Below are 21,294 nucleotides of genomic sequence, written 5' to 3' on the forward strand. Positions count from 1 at the left end.
TCTCTTTCCATCTAGTTCATTAACTTTCTATGGGAAACATTTCCCTAAAGAGAAGCACCTGCAAGGTTTTCCATGTCTGTCTCTGCAAAGTTTTAATAATTGGGCTTTTATATGAAGCTTATTTCCCCCCCAAAAAAGTGTCTAACACAAAGTACAGCTATTTAAAAAAGCATCTCCGAAGTATGAGTTGAATTAGTTTTTAAAAATTATTAACCCCCCCCCCCCCACAAACAATACCTGTTGTATTCATTACCAACGCACAACTGGAGTCCTCTGTTCTTCCATCTTTTTCCACAGCCTTATTATCTCTTGTTGTACTGGTTGACATTGCCTCTGAGTCTGACAGTATCTGTTCCTTAGTTGACATTTTCCCCGGCTTTTTATATTTCCGTGATCTCCTTTGAACTTTCTTTGTATTCTGTGCATGGTTATGTTGATGAGCAGAATCTGTCAGGCTTGTTCTAAGAAACATCAAGCAAAATAAATTGAAAAAATCAAGACAAAAACAAAAACATATAGACCCATACAATATAGAGAAAGAAAAGGGATTTTTAAAGGCTCCCTGCTGAATTGTAACCAAAAATTGTACGACACGTAAATGTGAATTTACTGTGCATACATGAATATAAACAATTTGAAATGTATATATTTTATGTCATATGTTACACAAAGACCTCCATATGGTCAATTGTTTAATCAAACTGAAATATCATGTTACACAATGCACCGCGTATATGATACACTTGTCTACCTGGAGTTTCCTTAGCATTTTGGGGCTAGTTGTTTCACTAAAATTTACCTTGTTGTAAGAGTGAATAGTCACAAAAAAGTCGAGCAACAGAACACACAGGTATGGATACAAGAGGGTAAACGTTTGGAAGGGGTGTGTGTGTCTTCTGAAACTAACCAATGCCTGACATTTACTAGATGTAAACAATCTGCGTACAGAGTGTCAGGTGGTGCCTCATCACTTGTCTGTGGATTCTCTCAAAAAACAAAAACCCATAGATCCTATATTGTTCATTTTTGTCTGTGTCTCAATCCAGTTTCTAGAATTGTTATTGTTTAAAAAGATAGATAACCCCTTTATTATCCATTCCCCAGTTTTGCATAACCAACACTGTTATATTAATACACTTTTTACCTCTGTGATTACCTTGTTTCTAAGCATCTGCAGACTGCCACCTTATCTCAGTTATTTTTACAGACATTAATTTTAGCCAATCAGTGCTGATCCTTAAATAACTCCACGGGAGTGAGCAAAATGTTATCTATATGACACATATGAACTAACAGTGTAACTGTGAAAAACGGTCAAAATGCAGACAAAATTGGTGATAAAAAGGTCAAGAGGCTACAGTGGGCCAGACAACATAAGGGGCGAGATTACATATACGGCGTAGGTTTCAGTGCAACTGCTGAAACCCACGCCGCCTGTAAGGTCCCTTCGCACATCAGGTGAATCACATATACGGTGCCGGAAGATCAGATACTGCCGTAAGTCGGATAAACTGTCAATGTTCAGAAATGTGCGGAAAACAAAATTTATGCTTACCGGATACATTTCTTTCTTTCTTGACACGGTGAGTCCACAGATCATCATCAATTACTGTTGGGAATATCACTCCTGGCCAGCAGGAGGAGCACCACAGTAAAACTGTTAAGTATCTCTTCCCTACCCACAACTCCCAGTCATTTGACCAAAGGAAAGGAGAGAAAGGAAGAAACACAAGGTGCAGAGGTGCCAGAGGTTTATATAAAAAATAAAACTGTCTGAAAAATACAGGGCGGGCCGTGGATTCACCGTGTCAAGAAAGAAAGAAATTTATCAGCAGGTAAGCATACATTTTGTTTTCTTTCTAATGACACGATGAGTCCACGGATCATCATCAATTACTGTTGGGAATCAATACCCAAGCTAGAGGACACAGATGATAAGGGAGGGACAAGACAGGGAACCTAAACAGAAGGCACCACTGCTTGAAGAACCTTTCTCCCAAAAGAAGCCTCAGCCGAGGCAAAAGTATTTAATTTATAAAATTTGGAAAAAGTGTGCAAAGGTGACCAAGTTGCAGCCTTGCAAATCTGTTCCACAGAAGCTTCATTTTTGAAAGCCCAGGAAGAAGAGACAGCTCTCATGGAATGAGCTGTGATTTTCTCAGGAGGTTGCTGTCCAGCAGTCTAACATGCTAAACGAATAACACTCCTTAGCTAAAAAGAAAGCGAAGTAACCGTAGCCTTCTGACCCTTGCGCTTCCCAGAAAAACAAACAATACAGACGACTGACGAAAGTCTTTAGTCGCCTGAAGATAGAACTTTAGAGCTTGCACAACATCTAGGTTGTACAACAAACGTTCCTTATGAGAAGAAGGATTAGGGCACAAAGAAGGAACAACGATTTCCTGATTAAGGCCTAGATTTGGAGTTTGGCGTTAGCCGTGAAAACCAGCGTTAGAGGCTCCTAACGCTGGTTTTAGGCTACCTCCGGTATTTGGAGTCACTCAAAAAAGGGTCTAACGCTCACTTTTCAGCCGCGACTTTTCCATACCGCAGATCCCCTTACGTCAATTGCGTATCCTATCTTTTCAATGGGATCTTTCTAACTCCGGTATTTAGAGTCGTGTCTGAAGTGAGCGTTAGAAATCTAACGACAAAACTCCAGCCGCAGGAAAAAAATCAGTAGTTAAGAGCTTTCTGGGCTAACGCCGGTTTATAAAGCTCTTAACTACTGTACTCTAAAGTACACTAACACCCTTAAACTACCTATGTACCCCTAAACCGAGGTCCCCCCACATCGCCGACACTCGATTAATTTTTTTTAACCCCTAATCTGCCGACCGCCACCTACGTTATACTTATGTACCCCTAATCTGCTGCCCCTAACACCGCCGACCCCTATATTATATTTATTAACCCCTAACCTGCCCCCCACAACGTCGCCTCCACCTGCCTACACTTATTAACCCCTAATCTGCTGAGCGGACTGCACCGCTATTATTATAAAGTTATTAACCCCTAATCCGCCTCACTAACCCTATAATAAATAGTATTAACCCCTAATCTGCCCTCCCTAACATTGCGACACCTAACTTCAAACATTAACCCCTAATCTGCCGACTGGAGCTCACCGCTATTCTAATAAATGTATTAACCCCTAAAGCTAAGTCTAACCCTAACACTAACATCCCCCTAAGTTAAATATAATTTAAATCTAACGAAATTAATTAACTCTTATTAAATAAATTATTCCTATTTAAAGCTAAATACTTATCTGTAAAATAAATCCTAATATAGCTACAATATAAATTATAATTATATTATAGCTATTTTAGGATTTATATTTATTTTACAGGCAACTTTGTATTTATTTTAACCAGGTACAATAGCTATTAAATAGTTAAGAACTATTTAATAGCTAAAATAGTTAAAATAATTACAAAATTACCTGTAAAATAAATCCTAACCTAAGTTACAATTAAACCTAACACTACACTATCAATAAATTAATTAAATAAACTACCTACAATTACCTACAATTAACCTAACACTACACTATCAATAAATTAATTAAATACAATTCCTACAAATAAATACAATTAAATAAACTAGCTAAAGTACAAAAAATAAAAAAGAACTAAGTTACAAAAAATAAAAAAATATTTACAAACATAAGAAAAATATTACAACAATTTTAAACTAATTACACCTACTCTAAGCCCCCTAATAAAATAACAAAGCCCCCCAAAATAAAAAAAATGCCCTACCCTATTCTAAATTACTAAAGTTCAAAGCTCTTTTACCTTACCAGCCCTGAACAGGGCCCTTTGCGGGGCATGCCCCAAGAAGTTCAGCTCTTTTGCCTGTAAAAAAAAACATACAATACCCAAGCCCCCCAACATTACAACTCACCACCCACATACCCCTAATCTAACCCAAACCCCCCTTAAATAAACCTAACACTAAGCCCCTGAAGATCTTCCTACCTTGTCTTCACCTCACCGGGTTCACCGATCTGTCCAGAAGAGCTCCTCCGATGTCCTGATCCAAGCCCAAGCGGGGGGCTGAAGAGGTCCATGATCCGGCTGAAGTCTTCATCCAAGCGGGGCAGAAGAGGTCTTCCATCCGATTGAAGTCTTCATCCAAGTGGGATCTTCTATGGTCATCCATCCGGAGCGGAGCGGCAGGATCCTGAAGACCTCCGACGCGGAACATCCATCCTGGCCGATGACTGAACGACGAATGACGGTTCCTTTAAATGACGTCATCCAAGATGGCGTCCCTCGAATTCCGATTGGCTGATAGGATTCTATCAGCCAATTGGAATTAAGGTAGGAATATTCTGATTGGCTGATGGAGTCAGCCAATCAGAATCAAGTTCAATCCGATTGGCTGATCCGATCAGCCAATCAGATTGAGCTCGCATTCTATTGGCTGATCGGAACAGCCAATAGAATGCAAGCTCAATCTGATTGGCTGATTGGATCAGCCAATCGGATTGAACTTGATTCTGATTGGCTGATTCCATCAGCCAATCAGAATATTCCTACCTTAATTCCGATTGGCTGATAGAATCCTATCAGCCAATCGGAATTCGAGGGACGCCATCTTGGATGACGTCATTTAAAGGAACCGTCATTTGTCGTTCAGTCGTCGGCCAGGATGGATGTTCCGCGTCGGAGGTCTTCAGGATGCTGCCGCTTCGCTCCGGATGGATGCCGCTTGGATGAAGACTTCAATCGGATAGAAGACCTCTTCTGCCCCGCTTGGATGAAGACTTCAGCCGGATCATGGGCCTCTTCAGCCCCCCGCTTGGGCTTGGATCAGGACATCGGAGGAGCTCTTCTGGACGGATCGGTGTGATACCCGGTGAGGTGAAGACAAGGTAGGATGATCTTCAGGGGCTTAGTGTTAGGTTTATTTAAGGGGGCTTTGGGTTAGATTAGGGGTATGTGGGTGGTGGGTTGTAATGTTGGGGGGGGTATTGTATGTTTTTTTTTACAGGCAAAAGAGCTGAATTTCTTGGGGCATGCCCCGCAAAGGGCCCTGTTCAGGGCTGGTAAGGTAAAAGAGCTTTGAACTTTAGTAATTTCGAATAGGGTAGGGCATTTTTTTATTTTGGGGGGCTTTGTTATTTTATTAGGGGGCTTAGAGTAGGTGTAATTAGTTTAAAATTGTTGTAATATTTTTCTTATGTTTGTAAATATTTTTTTATTTTTTGTAACTTAGTTCTTTTTTATTTTTTGTACTTTAGCTAGTTTATTTAATTGTATTTATTTGTAGGAATTGTATTTAATTAATTTATTGATAGTGTAGTGTTAGGTTAATTGTAGGTAATTGTAGGTAGTTTATTTAATTAATTTATTGATAGTGTAGTGTTAGGTTTAATTGTAACTTAGGTTAGGATTTATTTTACAGGTAATTTTGTAATTATTTTAACTATTTTAGCTATTAAATAGTTCTTAACTATTTAATAGCTATTGTACCTGGTTAAAATAAATACAAAGTTACCTGTAAAATAAATATAAATCCTAAAATAGCTATAATATAATTATAATTTATATTGTAGCTATATTAGGATTTATTTTACAGGTAAGTATTTAGCTTTAAATAGGAATAATTTATTTAATAAGAGTTAATTAATTTCGTTAGATTAAAATTATATTTAACTTAGGGGGGTGTTAGTGTTAGGGTTAGACTTAGCTTTAGGGGTTAATACATTTATTAGAATAGCGGTGAGCTCCAGTCGGCAGATTAGGGGTTAATGTTTGAAGTTAGGTGTCGGCGATGTTAGGGAGGGCAGATTAGGGGTTAATACTATTTATTATAGGGTTAGTGAGGCGGATTAGGGGTTAATAACTTTATAATAATATTGGTGCGGTCCGGTCGGCAGATTAGGGGTTAATAAGTGTAGGCAGGTGGAGGCGACGTTGTGGGGGGCAGATTAGGGGTTAATAAATATAATATAGGGGTCGGCGATGTTAGGGCAGCAGATTAGGGGTACATAGGGATAATGCAAGTAGCGGCGGTTTACGGAGCGGCAGATTAGGGGTTAATAATAATATGCAGGGGTCAGCGATAGCGGGGGCGGCAGAATAGGGGTTAATAAGTGTAAGGTTAGGGGTGTTTAGACTCGGGGTACATGTTAAAGTGTTAGGTGCAGACGTAGGAAGTGTTTCCGCATAGCAAACAATGGGGCTGCGTTAGGAGCTGAACGCGGCTTTTTTGCAGGTGTTAGGTTTTTTTTCAGCTCAAACAGCTCCATTGTTTCCTATGGGGGAATCGTGCACGAGCACGTTTTTGAGGCTGGCCGCTTGCGTAAGCAACTCTGGTATCGAGAGTTGAAGCTGCGTTAAATATGCTCTACGCTCCTTTTTTGGAGCCTAACGCAGCCTTTATGTGGACTCTCAATACCAGAGTTATTTTTATGGTGCGGCCAGAAAAAAGCCGGCGTTAGCTACGCGGGTCTTTACCGACAAAACTCCAAATCTAGCCGTAATATTTTTGAATGAGACAACTTTAGGTAGGAAACCAAACGTAGAACCACCTTATCAGAATGAAAAATAAGATAAAGAGATTCGCACTGGAGTGCCGAGAGTTCAGAAACTCTTCGAGCAGAAGAAATTGCAACAAGAAACAAAACTTTCCAAGATAACAACTTAATATCTAAGGAATGCATAGGCTCAAACAGAGCCTGCTGTAACACTTTAAGAACAAGATTAAGACTCCAAGGAGGAGTAACTGACTTAAACACAGGCCTGATTCTGACCAAGGCCTGACAAAACGATTGCACGTCTGGCACATCTGCCAAACGCTTATGCTGCAAAATGGACAAAGCCGAAATTTGACCCTTCAGAGTACTGGCCGATAAACCCTTCTCCAGACCTTCCTGGAGAAAAGACAAAATTCTAGGGATCCTGACTCTACTCCAAGAGTAACTTTTGGATTCACACCAATACACATATTTACGCCTGATCTTATGGTAGATCCTACGCGTTACAGGCTTGCGAGCCTGAATCAAGGTCTCGATGACCGCCTCAGATAAAACTAAGCGTTCAATCTCCAAGCAGTCAGCTTTAGAGAAACGAGATTTGGATGAAGGAAGGGACCATGAAGTAGAAGGTCCTTCCTTAGAGGTAGTCTCGAAGGTGGAAGAGATGACATTTCCCCTAAGTCCGCATATCAGATTCTGCGAGGCCACGCCGGGGCATGAGAATTACAGACGCCCTTTCCTGCTTGATCCGAGCAATGACCCTTGGAAGGAGAGCAAACAGAGGAAACAGGTATGCTATACTGAAGTTCCAAGGAACCGCCAGAGCATCTATCAGTGCTGCCTGCGGATCCCTTGACCTCGAGCCGTACCTCGGGAGGTTGGCATTCTGCAGAGAAGCCATGAGATCCAGTTCTGGCTGCCCCCATTTGAGAGTCAAACTGGAAAACACCTCCGGATGAAGTTCCCACTCCCCGGGGTGAAAGGTCTGTCTGCTCAGAAAATCTGCTTCCCAATTGTCCACTCCTGGTATGTGGATTGCAGAAAGACAGCAGTTGTGAGTCTCTGCCCCACTGAATAATTTGGGCCACCTCTGTCATGGCCAAGGAACTCCGAGTTCCCTGAAGCGAATTTGTGGTGGATAGTTGAATCCACCAGGGAAGAATACACATATAGCACTCTTGAGCTTTAGATATATGTCAATAGCAACAAATTGCAATGAAAGAAGTTATCAATTATTCACAACAGTTGATAAGTTGATAATCATAAATGATTCTAGAGGTATGAGGGAGGGAGATCATAAAATATAACTTTTATTTCCATATTAATTAAAAAAGGGGGGGATGGGGTAAAAGAACACACAATTAAAAACACACACAATATGGACTCACATTTTTGCCCCCAGTCCTGACTCTCTTAGTGGTCTTGACCTTATCCCCCTATAATCAGGGTCACTCAATACATAGACAGACTAGGTTATTTCACGTATGAGTCCATATTGTGTGTGTTTTTAATTGTGTGTTCTTTTCCCCCATCCCCCCTTTTTTAATTAATATGGAAATAAAAGTTATATTTTATGATCTCCCTCCCTCATACCTCTAGAATCATTTATGATTATCAACTTATCAACTGTTGTGAATAATTGATAACTTCTTTCATTGCAATGTGTTGCTATCGACATATATCTAAAGCTCAAGAGTGCTATATGTGTATTCTTCCCTGGTGGATTCAACTATCCACCACAAATTCGCTTCAAGTCTCTATAATACACAGCACCACAAACTCACCTACTCTGTATGACAGGGTTTACAATTAATCTATCTAATACAGGAGTTATGAAGGCCTTTTTCTACAAATATATATATATATATATATATATATATATAAAAGAAGTAGTGCCATTGGTTTTTTACTAAATCAAAACTCCGAGTTCCCCCCTGGTGGTTGATGTAAGCCACCGATGTTATTTTGTCCGACTGGAACCTGATAAACCAGGCTAATGCTAACTGAGGCCAGGCCAGAAGAGCATTGAAGATCGCTCTCAGCGCCAAGATATTTATGGGCAGAACCGAATTCTCCCGAGTCCACAAGCCCTGAGCCTTCAACGAACCCCAGACTGCTCCCCAACCCAGAAGGCTGGCATCCGTGGTCACAATCACCCAGGAGGGTCTGTGGAAGCAAGTCCCCTGGGAGAGATGTTCCTAAAAAAAACACCACGGCAGAGAGTCTCTTGTCGCCTGATGCAGGACTATTTGTGGGGACAGATCAGCATAGTCCCCATTCCACTGTCTTAGCATGCATAACTGCAGAGGTCTGAGATGGAATCGAGCAAATGGAATGATGTCCATAGAAGCCACCATCAGACCAATTACCTCCATACATTGGGCCACTGACGGCCGCGGAGAGGCCTGAAGGGCTAGGCAAGACTTGAGGATCTTTAACTTTCTGACATCTGTCAGAAAAATCTTCATAAGAAGAGAGTCTATTATGGTCCCTAAAAACTGCACTCTTGTGGCTGGAATCAGAGAGCTTTTTTCTAAATTCACCTTCCAACCGTGGGAGCAAAGAAAAGACAACAAGATCTCCGTATGAGATTTTGCTTTTTGAAAAGATGGCGCCTGAACCACAATGTCGTCTAGATAAGGTGCTACTGCAATACCCCAGGACCAGATAACTGCCAACAGAGTTCCCAGAACTTTTGAGAAAATTCTGGGGGCTGTGGCAAGGCCGAATGGAAGAGCTACAAACTAAAAGTGATTGTCCAAGAAGGCGAACCTCAGAAACTTGTGATGATCCCTGTGTATGGGAACATGAAGATATGCATACTTTAGGTCTATGGTTGTCATGAATTTACCTTCTTGAACCAAGGGAAGAATGGAGCGAATAGTCTCTATCTTGAAGGAAGGAACCCTGAGGAACTTGTTTAGGCATTTTAAATCTAAGATTGGCCTGAACGTTCCCTCCTTTTTGGGAACTACGAACAGATTCGAGTAAAATTCCAGACCCTGTTCCTGAAGAGGAACAGGAATTATAAGTCCCAGAGTAGCAAGGTCTTTGACACAATGTAAGAACCTCTCTCTTTTTATCTGGTCTACAGATAATCTGGAGAGAAGAAACCTTGGAGTCAGCTGCGGGCTTCTTAGACTGCTTCCCCTTATTCCAAGACTGGATAGGTTTCCAGGAAGATTTAGCTTGATCTTGTTTGGAGGAGGGAGAGGTGGGTTTACCTCTAAAGTTATGAAAGGAATGAAAATTACTCTGACGTCCTTTCTGCTTATTCTTCTTGTCTTGAGGAAAAAAGGATCCCCTCCCTCCTGTAATGTCTGAGATAATCTCAGCCAAACCAGGTCCAAACAAGGTCTCACCCTTGTAGAAAATCACCAAAAATTTGGATTTAGACGAAACATCCGCAGACCAGAACTTTAACCATAAGGCAATGCGTACTAGAACTGCAAACCAGAAATTTTAGCTCTCAGCTTAAAGGGACAGTCAAGTCCCAAAAAAACTTTCATGATTCACATAGGGCATGTAATTTTAAACAACTTTCCAATTTACTTTTATCACCAATTTTGCTTTGTTCTCTTGGTATTCTTAGTTGAAAGCTAAACCTAGGAGGTTCATATGCTAATTTCTTAGATCTTGAAGGCCGCCTCTAATCTAAATGATTTTGATAGTTTTTCACCACTAGAGGGCATTATTTCACGTGTTTCATATAGATAACATTGAGATCATGCACATGAATTTACCATGGAGTCAGCTCTGATTGGCTAAAATGCAAGTCTGTCAAAAGAACTGAAATAAGGGGGCAGTCTGCTGAGGCTTAGATACAAGGTAATTACAGAGGTAAAACATGTATAATTATAACTGTGTGGGTTATCCAAAACTGGGGAATTGGTAATTAAGGGATTATCTATCTTTCAAAACAACAAAAATTCTGGTGTTGACTGTCCTTTTAAAGGAATTGGCTAACTTGAGAGTTTAATCCTGTCCTGGATCTCCTCAAGAGGAGAATCTGTCCGAATAGAATCAGACAACGCATCAAACCGTAAGCTGCAGCTCTGGTGACAGTAGCAATACACATCGCAGGCTGCCATTGGAGGCCCTGGTGAATGTACATTTTCTTTAACAATGCTTCCAACTTCTTATCCATTGGGTCCTTAAAAGAACAACTATCCTCTATGGGAATAGTCGCCTTCTTAGCCAAAGTGGAAATCGCTCCTTCCACCTTAGGGATGGTTTGCCAAGACTCCTTAATAGAGTCCACTATTGGAAATATTTTCTTGAAAATCGGAGATGGAGGAAATGGAATACCAGGTCTTTCCCATTCCCGTCCAATAATCTCTGTAGCACGGTCTGGAACCGGGAAAAACTCCACAGCGGAGGGAACACCAAAGTACTTGTTTAGCTTACTAGATTTCTGAGGGTTGACTACGAAAGTCGTATCGGAGTTGTCCAAGGTAGCCAAAACCTCCTTAAGTAATATGCAAAGGTGTCCTAGCTTAAATCTGAAGGATCAGAAGCAGGAATTATACTGTCTGAAACTGAGATTTCACCCTCAGATGCTACCAAAGTATCTTTGTCCTCAGACTTCTGAGAAGCGACACCAAGAGTAGCCACAACCTGATCAGTAACTTTACTTACTGAATCCTTAAGTTTCCTTTTACGCCTATTCTGCAATATGGGAAAGGCAGACAATGCTTCAGATACTGCAGAGGATACCTGGGTAGCAATGTCCTGTAAAGTAAATCCTACCAGATTGTGAGAGGAAACGCAGGGCACTGCATGTGGAGACTGAAAGGATTGGGACGCCTGAGGAGAAAGCTGCAGCATGACTGCTTCAGGATACACCTGGACACCATCCGCCTTAGCTAATGGTGGCTCAAAATAAAAAAATAAAAATCTCTATAACTTAACGTTCTCTCTATACACCTGATAATCATAACAAAGTTGACATGTAACAGTCTGTAAGTCTTCTTGGTCCATTTTGATAAATAATGACAAGTGAAAAACATAATTTATGCTTACCTGATAATTTTCTTTTCTTCTGATGGAAAGAGTCCACAGCTGCATTCATTACTTTTAGGAAATAATCACCTGGCCACCAGGAGGAGGCAAAGACCCCCAGCCAAAGGCTTAAATACTCCTCCCACTCCCCTCATCCCCCAGTCATTCTGCCAAGGAACAAGGAACAGTAGAAGAAATATCAGGGTGAAAGGTGCCAGAAGAATAAAATAAGGACGCCCCACATAAAAATTACGGGTGGGGAGCTGTGGACTCTTTCCATCAGAAGAAAAGAAAATGATCAGGTAAGCATAGTTTATGTTTTTGTTCTTAAATGGAAAGAGTCCACAGCTGCATTCATTACTTTTGGGAAAACCATACCCAAGCTATAGAGGACACTGAATGCCAAGATGGGAGGGTACAATAGGCGGCCCACTTTGAGGGCACCAAGCCTGAAACCACTGCCCACAAAACCCCCAGCTTTGTCTGAAGCCGAGAAAACTTTTAAAGAAAAAGCCCCAAGGACACTGACCCGCAGGAAGTCCAGAGCCTAGCTAGAGACCGCAAAATCGGACTCAACTGAGCCAACAGGCATCCAGGAGACACCATCACCAAACAGTCGGTCCCTCCCCACTCACCCCTCACTAAAGAAGGGAACACCAGCCTAAACTCCCAAAGGGATAGGGCCAGGAAGAACCAAAGGAAAAAAACCAAAAGGTTACAAGATCCATAAAAGGAAAAACCCCCAGAGAAAGCCCAGCTCACAAGGGCCCAAATGGGTCCTGACAAACAAGGGGAGACTACGCCTAGACCAGGAGAACTGAAGGTATAGGATCAGGCATAGAAACAGAGAAAATTTTCTCTCAAACGTCATGCAAAAGCACCAAAAGGCAACAGAAGACAGAGTCCTCACATAGTCCGAACTTGGAACACTGAAGTATTCCGCTACAAAAAAAGTGTAACAGACCCAGACAAAAAAAACTTTTGTCAAGAACACGGCCCCATCCTCAGGATGACACAGGGAATACTTGCTGAGAGCCAGCAAAAGAACAGATTGCAAAAGACAACTCCCAGATAAAGGGCTCTAAGCAATCCAAGCCGCCAGACCTACCCACAGGTCTTCCAAAAAAGGGGGAATCATAACCTCCACGAGGTCCCCCAAGAAAGAGAAGTGACACCCAGAACCCGAGGTGGAGCAATCCTAGACCCTCTGCTTGTACGTTTAGGGAGCTAGCTAGCTACTATGCCCACCTAGATCCTGGAGATGACAACGTCTCTCTGAAACCAATCCAGCCAGGCCAGCCCCAGTAACGGTAGGTCTGAAACGGGGGAACAGAAAACCCCCCAAACCAGCTCAAAACCGAGCAAAAGAATGACCACAGCCAATCCAACAGAGCACGGGTGCAACCGAACTCCTTAGAACAAACAGGACCGTAGACCCAAAGGATCTAGCAAAAAGGTCCAACTTAGTCTTGACACAGAGCCAGCAAAACTCCAAATGGAACGTAACCCAGAGAGAAAAACCCTCTCAGCTAGGGAAACTCACAGGTCCCAGCTCCTGAACCAGGAGAAGCCATAAGAAAAGGACCACATCTCCATAAAAAGGAGACTAAGCTCTCAACCAAGAAGGGGAAAAGGCTAAAAGGCAGCACCTTCCAAAAGCCACGAAGCCACAGGTTAAAGGAGAGATCAATCCCCAACTCAAAAGCCCTGTTGAAGTGATTCCCCTAAAAAATAGCCTGATAACACGCAACCAAAGTGCAATAGAAGCAGCAGTGACACTGCAAGTCCATTCACCTGCAGAGCAGTGAATTCAATGGATACTACAGCAAGTTGACCAGGGGAAACCACCTAAGGTGCAACACAAGCCCAACAAGCAACAACCAAGACCAGGTCAAGTAATCCGAATAAAAGGACAAAGTCCAAGTTTCCAGAAACTGGGGAACCCCGAACCAACCTGGAGCTTAAAGGTCAAGTAACAACCCACAACGGGATCCACAAGGGAAAATGCAGAATAAATCCCAGCAACCGGAAGCCACAGGGAGAACAGGTCCGAACCCTCAACTGTTTAGACAAACAATATCCGCAAACTTAACACCCCGTCTGAATAACAACCCAGACCACAGGGTATACTAATGCAATATCCAGATCAACCTGGATAATGAAAAAAAACTTGCAAGTCCTGATCTAAGGAAGAGACCACCCCTTGCTGAAGTCCCACTCTCCAAGGAGCCAAGGCGGTAAAGTCGTACAACGACGCTAGAGCTTCTAGACCTCAGGACAATAAGGCAAGGGGATACCTCAAGGTCAAAAACACTCGAGCAAAGTCTCCACATCACCTCTGTACAAGCTGATGATCACAAGGAGAAAGGGGTGCAAACCAACCCCAGTTCCAGGAGGAACCCCAAGCAAACCCAAGGAGACCACCCCCAGTGTCCCTAACAGGGAACAAATATCTCCCAGGCCCCTAAAAGGAGACCTAACATGGAGACCACAAAGGAGGACCAAAAAGTCTCAGAAAAACAGCTAGACAGTACACAGTCGATGTGCATAAGCTGCAGCTGGTTACATTCTGCAACCCAACCGCTGCAAGGCAGCTGAACTACCCTTCAAACTACTAGCTGCTGAGGACCAAGTCCAATGACAATCCTCGAGTCTCAAAAGAAAAAGGCCAAACCGCTCAATCGGCGAGAAGAAGGCGCTAAGCCCTCCAACTCTCCACCATGTGGGAGAGGAACTCTAGGGTCAGACAATTACAGACGCCATAGAGAATGAGGCAGCGAAACTCCACCGACCCAGTCATCCAAATTGAAGGCTATAAGGACTGAGACAATCCTTCCTGCCTTGTAGACCCACAGGTCCTCTAGAATGCTTAGTTGAATGTAAAACAAATGATAACATGAGCACTCAGCACCTCGACCGGACCAGCAAATCAGAACAGCGCCACATGTCTGAACAGCCACAAGACAGAACCGTACCCAACAGGACCAGCCTGCACCTGGGTCCTAACCGTCAAGCCGCATAAATCCTCCCTCAGAGAAGAAGGGAAAACAGACAAACATAGGACTAACGTCCCCAAAACACTTCCGTAGAAGTAACAGAGAGTATTGATCCCAGTTTAAGATTCCCGAAGGAAAATAATAAACAAATTAAAAGACATCCTAATAGGATAAAAAGAAGCCCTAATCTTCCAAAAAACTGTGAAGGATCTCAAAAAAGAACAATTGGGAGATTACATCATCCCCACATGTCTAATGACATGCACCATTCGAAGCAGACTGAAAATTCCCGTATCCGAGGATAGGATCATTTAATAACTGAAAAACATGTCTGAGTAAGACGCAAAGGCGCGCCACTCTATAACGAAAGGCACAACACTCAGGGACAGTTACACCCGCAGGGAACTGTACAGGCCCTCCCCAAACTGGTAGACCCGGGACAATAGGGCATGAGCACAATCGCGCATAAATGTCTGGACTCTGCAGACAAATAATCGCCAAAAATATGTGGAAGCGAAAACGTGCTGCAACCTCCGGGGGTAACATACCCCCCTGCATGGAGGAATAATCATAAACTGGGTTACTTGCATGTGTAGAAGTATGGAGTAGTAGGGAACTCGCCTCTCAGAGGACGGGACCCCCAGAAGCGGATGGCTCAGCTGTCCCTTGATTCCCCGAGCCCGAGGAACAAGGCGCTCTCATATGGCATACAGAACAAAACTGGTTAACATGTGTCAATGAGGCCAATCCGGATTCTTCACCGGATGCAGAATCTGAAAATAAAATAGTCTCAGTATCAGAAACCTCCATAACTGAATCTGAAATTTGAACAGTCTCAGCATCAGAATCCTCCATAACTGGATAAAGGATATGAAAATATGGACTAAAGAAGTAAAACAAAAACGGCACCTGACACCCACAATAGCTGGGGCACTCACCACCTCTTATGATCAGATTTTCTCATTTGCCACACGGTCGGGAATGCGGAAATGGAAGACGGAGCGTAATCACGCCCGACCACAAGGTGAACCGAACAGTCCAAAAAAGCGCGCCCAACCATAAGGTTGCATCACTTCCAAAGGCCTCAATATTCCAAACCACGAGCCCAGTAAACACCACACATAAGCAGGTTGAATCACATAACAAACATGATTATAAACCCCCCTGTTCAATACCCCCCTCAGGAGATATTAACCCTTGATTCCAAGATACTAAAGGAGACTCACTAAGACCATTATGTTAACTTAGACCCGCAAGGTGGTAGCCTCTCGGGAACACATTTGTATTACAGTACATTCATACAGAAGGTGAAAATGAAACGATGTTACCAGAATCTACGCTGTGGAACAGGAACATGGCCCTTCAAGTGTGATGGATAGTAGCATCGCCTCCGCCATGTACTTGAGAGAAGAAAGCAGGCAGCGGAGCGAAGTTTGACAACGCCGATTGCTTGAGGAGCTGTTAACATGAGTCGGGATGGTTTCGCAGAAAGACTCTCCCTGCATCTCCGGACTCTAACTTTCATCCAAACCCTCACTGAGAGACTGACAGGATTACTTAAAACTCCTGTCCCATGCCGAAGAGTACTACCCTCCATAAGAGACAAAATAAATTCCGACACTTCTCTGCCAACCTCCTGGGACGAAAAGCAAAAAATTACTGGGGGATGAGGGGAGTGGGAGGAGTATTTAAGCCTTTGGCTGGGGTGTCTTTGCCTCCTCTTGGTGGCCAGGTTCTTATTTCCCAAAAGTAATGAATGGAGCTGTGGACTCTTTCCATTTAAAAATAAAATATTTTTTTTATTTCTTTGAACTTAAAGAACTTTTTTTACTGCGCCTTTAAATATTCTGGTAATTTTATTTAACAGAAATTAGCCCTAAATGTATTCCCCAGGCACCCAAACACCTCAGAAGTTTATTGAGGTGCCTACCTGTCCTGTAGCCTGAAGAGATATAGCCAACAATCCGTTCCGGACTCGCAACGACAGCACTAACAACGGAGCTGACAACTGCATCACTCTCAGCAGCCGACAGAGCCCTGCAAAGCGCGCCAAACGGCATTAGTCGACGCCTAAAAGGGATCCTCCCCCTTTTAGTAACGAGCGGGTCCGTCGGCATAACGGAGCCGTTTCTCACACAAATAAAAACCTGTTCTCTGTATCTGTATCAAAAGTACAGCCCGGATCCTAAACGGAGCTTGTACTTACTGAGCCACCAAAAATAAAGTTTCTCCCCAGCACAGTCCACAGCGCCCCTGTCAAACTGCCTTCTTTTTTAAAGGCAACACTTAGTTGCAGAAGTGCCAATATTCTCCTTCCCAAGAAAATAAGTATGGCACTTACCTTAAAATCGTCTGACTGGCAGCAAGGCAGCTCACCTGGTTTGAGAGGCTCCCATACCTCACATGGACCTGTGGAGAAAGAAAGAATCTGAGTAAGCTTACTCAGGCTTTCTAAATAGGGCAGCAAATTCTTGAGAAAGCGCAGTGAGGATTGTAACCTCACAAGTTCCCTAGTGCTCAAAAGCCACCACTGCCCTACTGAAGAGACTGACGTGGCCTACGGCTAGACCCCAGAAAAGATCAGAGCAAACCTACTCTGCTTTAAAATAATAAAATCTTGATTAAAGACAACTAAACTTCACCTCCTCCTTGCACTGCAGGCAAAAAGAATGACTGGGGGTTGTGGGTAGGGAAGAGATACTTAACAGATTTACTGTGGTGCTCTTTGCCTCCTCCTGCTGGCCAGGGGTGTTATTCCCAAAAGTAATTGATGATGATCCGTGGACTCACCGTGTCATTAGAAAGAAATAGACAGTTCTGGAGTCGTCAGTGACTTACGGCAAGGATTGCTCAGTCAATCAATGAATCTAAGTTTGAGCTTTTTGGAGGGAAAAGTAGGCAGTACGTCCGCCGCCAGGTCAGCAAATACATATCTCAATGTTAAAGCCCTTTGTCTGTCTTTTTTTTTTTCACACCTGAGATCTCATATTTTTGAGCCCTTATAATTCTTTTTATGCAATTTTTTTTATTTGAATATTTTGTATTAGTTATTATGAGTGTAACTGTACTTTGTAATGTATTTTTGATGTGTTTTGTGACACTTTTTTGTTTTGCGAAACAGTTAACGTAAATCGCGAATGTGCTCAAGCGATTGCTTTTACTTTAAACTTGTAATAATGAAGAGCGCAAACAGAAGCTATAAACCCCTTATCCCTTGCGTGCAAACATTAGCACTCAACTCGTAATCTGGCCCAAAGTCATTAAAGTTGACACACATGGAATTGCTGCATGAAAAGAAAAAACAAATCTGAAGTTTTTATACGGCAAATAGAATAGATTTAGTTTCTTCTGTCTTTCTATGCCAAACTGTCTCTCTCTTTCAGGTCACAAATGTCCCCCTGTTACTTTCATTTACATAAACTGTAATTCACTCAAGAAAACAGAAGCACAGGATTAGACTGGGGATTTACAGCACTATGGTTATAAGTCACGTAATGACATGCACTAAACGTTTATTTATCTATGTATTTATTTTTAACAACTAGTTAAAAAAAAAAAAGAAACGTGTAAAATATGGGAAATGTGGGAAATGATCTAAACCAAAGTATTTACAATATCAGTAGGTATGAGCTAATACAGCTGGTAACAATGTTTAGTAAAAGGTAATATACAAGTACCTGGTTGATGGCAGAGACTTTCCACTGATGACAAAGTAAAGATTCTCAAGCAACTGTTCATCCCAGTAGAGATCACAAAACTTCTCACATACTGCACCACAGAATGTTGAAAACTGAAGCCCTTTTAAGGCAAAAATATATTCACCTGGCCAAGACAAACAAGTTGTGATTAGGTTTAAACGTGCTGTGGTCTAAAATGTCATCACAGAAAATGCAGCATGTCTTCAGAAAGAAAGGGACACATGCTGGAACTGTTAGAGATTTCACAGTGCTGCTCCACATCAGGCTGTTCTCTTTAAACAGTGCTGTGCTCTGGCTGCACTGTGTAAGTTTTCCTTAACACTGTGCAGCCAGAGTGAAATGCTGTTTGAAGAGAACTGCTAAAAACAGAGCAGTGCTGCAAAGTGGCAGCACATTGATTGATGACTGGCTCTCAGGGATTTTTTTTTTTTTTTGTAACCTCCCCCTAGCTTTTCTTGGTCCTGAATGAAAGGCGTTCTTGTGAGCAAATCTCCTTTATATAATTATGTGATGTTAGACCAAGAACAAAGGAAACAAATTTATTCAAGATACCTTTTAAATAATTAGCACAATGGGCTCCATTTATTAAGCAGCGAATGCTGCTTTAGAGGCCCATCGTTTCAGGCTCGCCAGAAACGGGAGTTAAAGGGACACTGAACCCAAATTTTTTCTTTTGTAATTCAGATAAAGCATGCAATTTTAAGCAACTTATTATCAAATTGTCTTCATTCTCTTGGTATGTTTATTTGAAATGTAAGAATGTAAGTTTAGATGCCGGCCCGTTTTTGGTGAACAAACTGGGTTGTTCTTGCTGATTGGTGGATAAATTCACCCAGCAATAAAAAAGTGCTTTCCATGGTTCTAAACAAAAAAAATAGCTTAGATGCCTTCTTTTTCAAATAAAGAAAGCAAGAGAACAAAGAAAATTTGATAATAAGTGTAAATGAGAAAGTTGCTTAAAATTGCATGCTCTATCTGAATCACGAAAGAAAAAAATTTGGGTTCAGTGTCCCTTTAAGAAGTAGCAGTCATAAGTTAGATAACAGAACTAAATTGGAAAATTGTTTTACATTGTATGCTTTATCTGAATCATTAAATAAATATTTTGGGTTTAATTTTCCTTTACCTATTTTGTAGGAACAAAAGATTAGCCATATCCAAATAAATTGCATAAGTAATATTATTTTAAAGGACCAGTAAATACAGCAGATTTGCATTATTAACAAATGCATGAGAAAAAAAGATTCAAATGATTAGTAGATTTTTTTTCTGACAAAGTTATGGCTATTTCCACTCCCCCTGTATCATGTGACATCCATCAGCCAATCACAAATGCATATAGTATAACCTGTAAATTCTTGCACATGCTCAGTAGGACAGTGTAAATATAAAAAGACTGTGGACATTTTGTTAAAGGAAGTAAATTAGAAAATTGTCTTATCTGAATCATGCAAGTTTAATTTTGACTTGAGTGTCCCTTTAATGGGTTTAAATTAATTACCCATTGCAAGATCTTCAACTCCATTTTCTAAGTAACCATCAAATGCAAATTCGTCGTGTATAAGTTGAAGCACTTTTTGCAAAGGAGAGCACACCGTCCTGCGTGTTTGACATTCTTGTGACATATTTTTGCCTGCTGTTTTCTCACAATTTTTCACATCTGGAAAAAACTGAGAAGCTTCAGATTTAGGATTTAATTCGGAACCAGCCAATGGTATAATATCATTTACTTTAACATGGAGATCTTTGCTGTTGGCAGTACTCAACACAGTGGTAGCTTCACAGTTTTTTAAATTGTAAGTATTAATGTCATTGTTTGTTATGGTTTCTACAAGTTGCACATTCTGAGTCCCATGTTCACCATCAATACTTAATGCATGTTCTGGTACACTAAGCTGTACACGTACAAGTTGCAGGGTTCCAGTTTTGGGATCTTGTTTTAGAAGATAATTATTCGTAATAGGACTGCTTGTCAATGTTGATGAGTTTGAGGATATAGATGAGGACTCAGGTGATTTTTTTCCTTTTTGATCCAATGAACAATCTGAAATTGGTAAATTCCAGTTTTTGGAATCCTGGATCCTTGAGGGAATTTTAGTTACATGTTGGAACTGCCTTATCGTTCCTTCATCCGTATGGTTTTCATCAGTGTCATTAGGAGAAATATATTCTTTTTTAGTTCCTTGCTCTTTCTCATCTTCAAGCGGATTGGCATAATGGGATTCAGATATATGTTTGTTGCTGAAAGACACACACCAATCATTAAAAAAGATATTAGAGATTGTTATAGAAAATGTTTAAAGGGACAGTCTACTCTAGAATTTTAATTGATTAAAAATATAGATAATCCCTTTATTACCCATTCCCCAGTTTAGCATAATCAACACGGTTATATTAATACACTTTTTACCTCTGTGATTACCTTGTTTCTAAACCTCTGCAGACTGCCCCCTTATTTCAGTTCTTTTGACAGACTTGCATTTTAGCCAATCAGTGCCCACGGGCGTGAGCACAATGTTATTTATATGGCACACATGAACTAACACTCTGTAGCTGTGAAAAACTGTCAAATGCATTAAAATAAGAGACGGCCTTCAAGGGATTAGAAATTAGCATATGAGCCTTCCTAGGTTTAGCTTTCAACTAAGAATTACCAAGGGAACAAAGCAAATTTCATAATAAAAGTGAATAGGATTTTTTTTTTAAATTGCTTGCCCTATCTGAATCATGAAAGTTTAATATTGACCAAACTGTCCCTTCAATTGTATGCAGTAAACAACTTTGCAATATACTTCAATTATTATTTTTATTTTTCTGTATCCTTTTCCTGTAATTTAATTTTTAAAATTGCAGACTTTCCAATTTCTGTTAAAAATGGAAGTGCAGACTCCAGAATTCAAGGAACAGTAAGCACATTGAGATTTTTTTATATACAATATTTAGTTATGCATTGTTTATTTTGACCCTTTTTCATGTAATTTATCTCTGAAAACTGAGTAATTTCAGGGTGAAATGCACCCTGCTAAATTCTCTAAAGCTAATACTGCTACATACCTGTATATGTCCCTAATTGGCTTTATACAATAACAACTGCAAACCAATTTACTTT

At 41.2% G+C, this 21,294-nt stretch overlaps 1 protein-coding gene across 1 annotated transcript in view; it reads right to left on the reverse strand.

Annotated features, from left to right (window-relative positions):
- Positions 1–21,294, reverse strand: part of KNDC1 (kinase non-catalytic C-lobe domain containing 1) — a 266,031-nt gene that overhangs the window by 139,889 nt on the left and 104,848 nt on the right. Inside the window, exons 14-16 of the mRNA XM_053692913.1 lie at positions 19,687–20,426; positions 18,165–18,309; positions 238–461 (exon numbers count right to left, since the gene is read on the reverse strand). Of these exons, the coding sequence (XP_053548888.1) occupies positions 238–461; positions 18,165–18,309; positions 19,687–20,426 (1,109 nt within the window). The remainder of the gene's footprint in view (positions 1–237; positions 462–18,164; positions 18,310–19,686; positions 20,427–21,294) is intronic.

The sequence above is a fragment of the Bombina bombina genome, chromosome 9, assembly GCF_027579735.1.
Source record: "Bombina bombina isolate aBomBom1 chromosome 9, aBomBom1.pri, whole genome shotgun sequence".
In the NCBI taxonomy this organism is placed as follows: domain Eukaryota; kingdom Metazoa; phylum Chordata; class Amphibia; order Anura; family Bombinatoridae; genus Bombina; species Bombina bombina.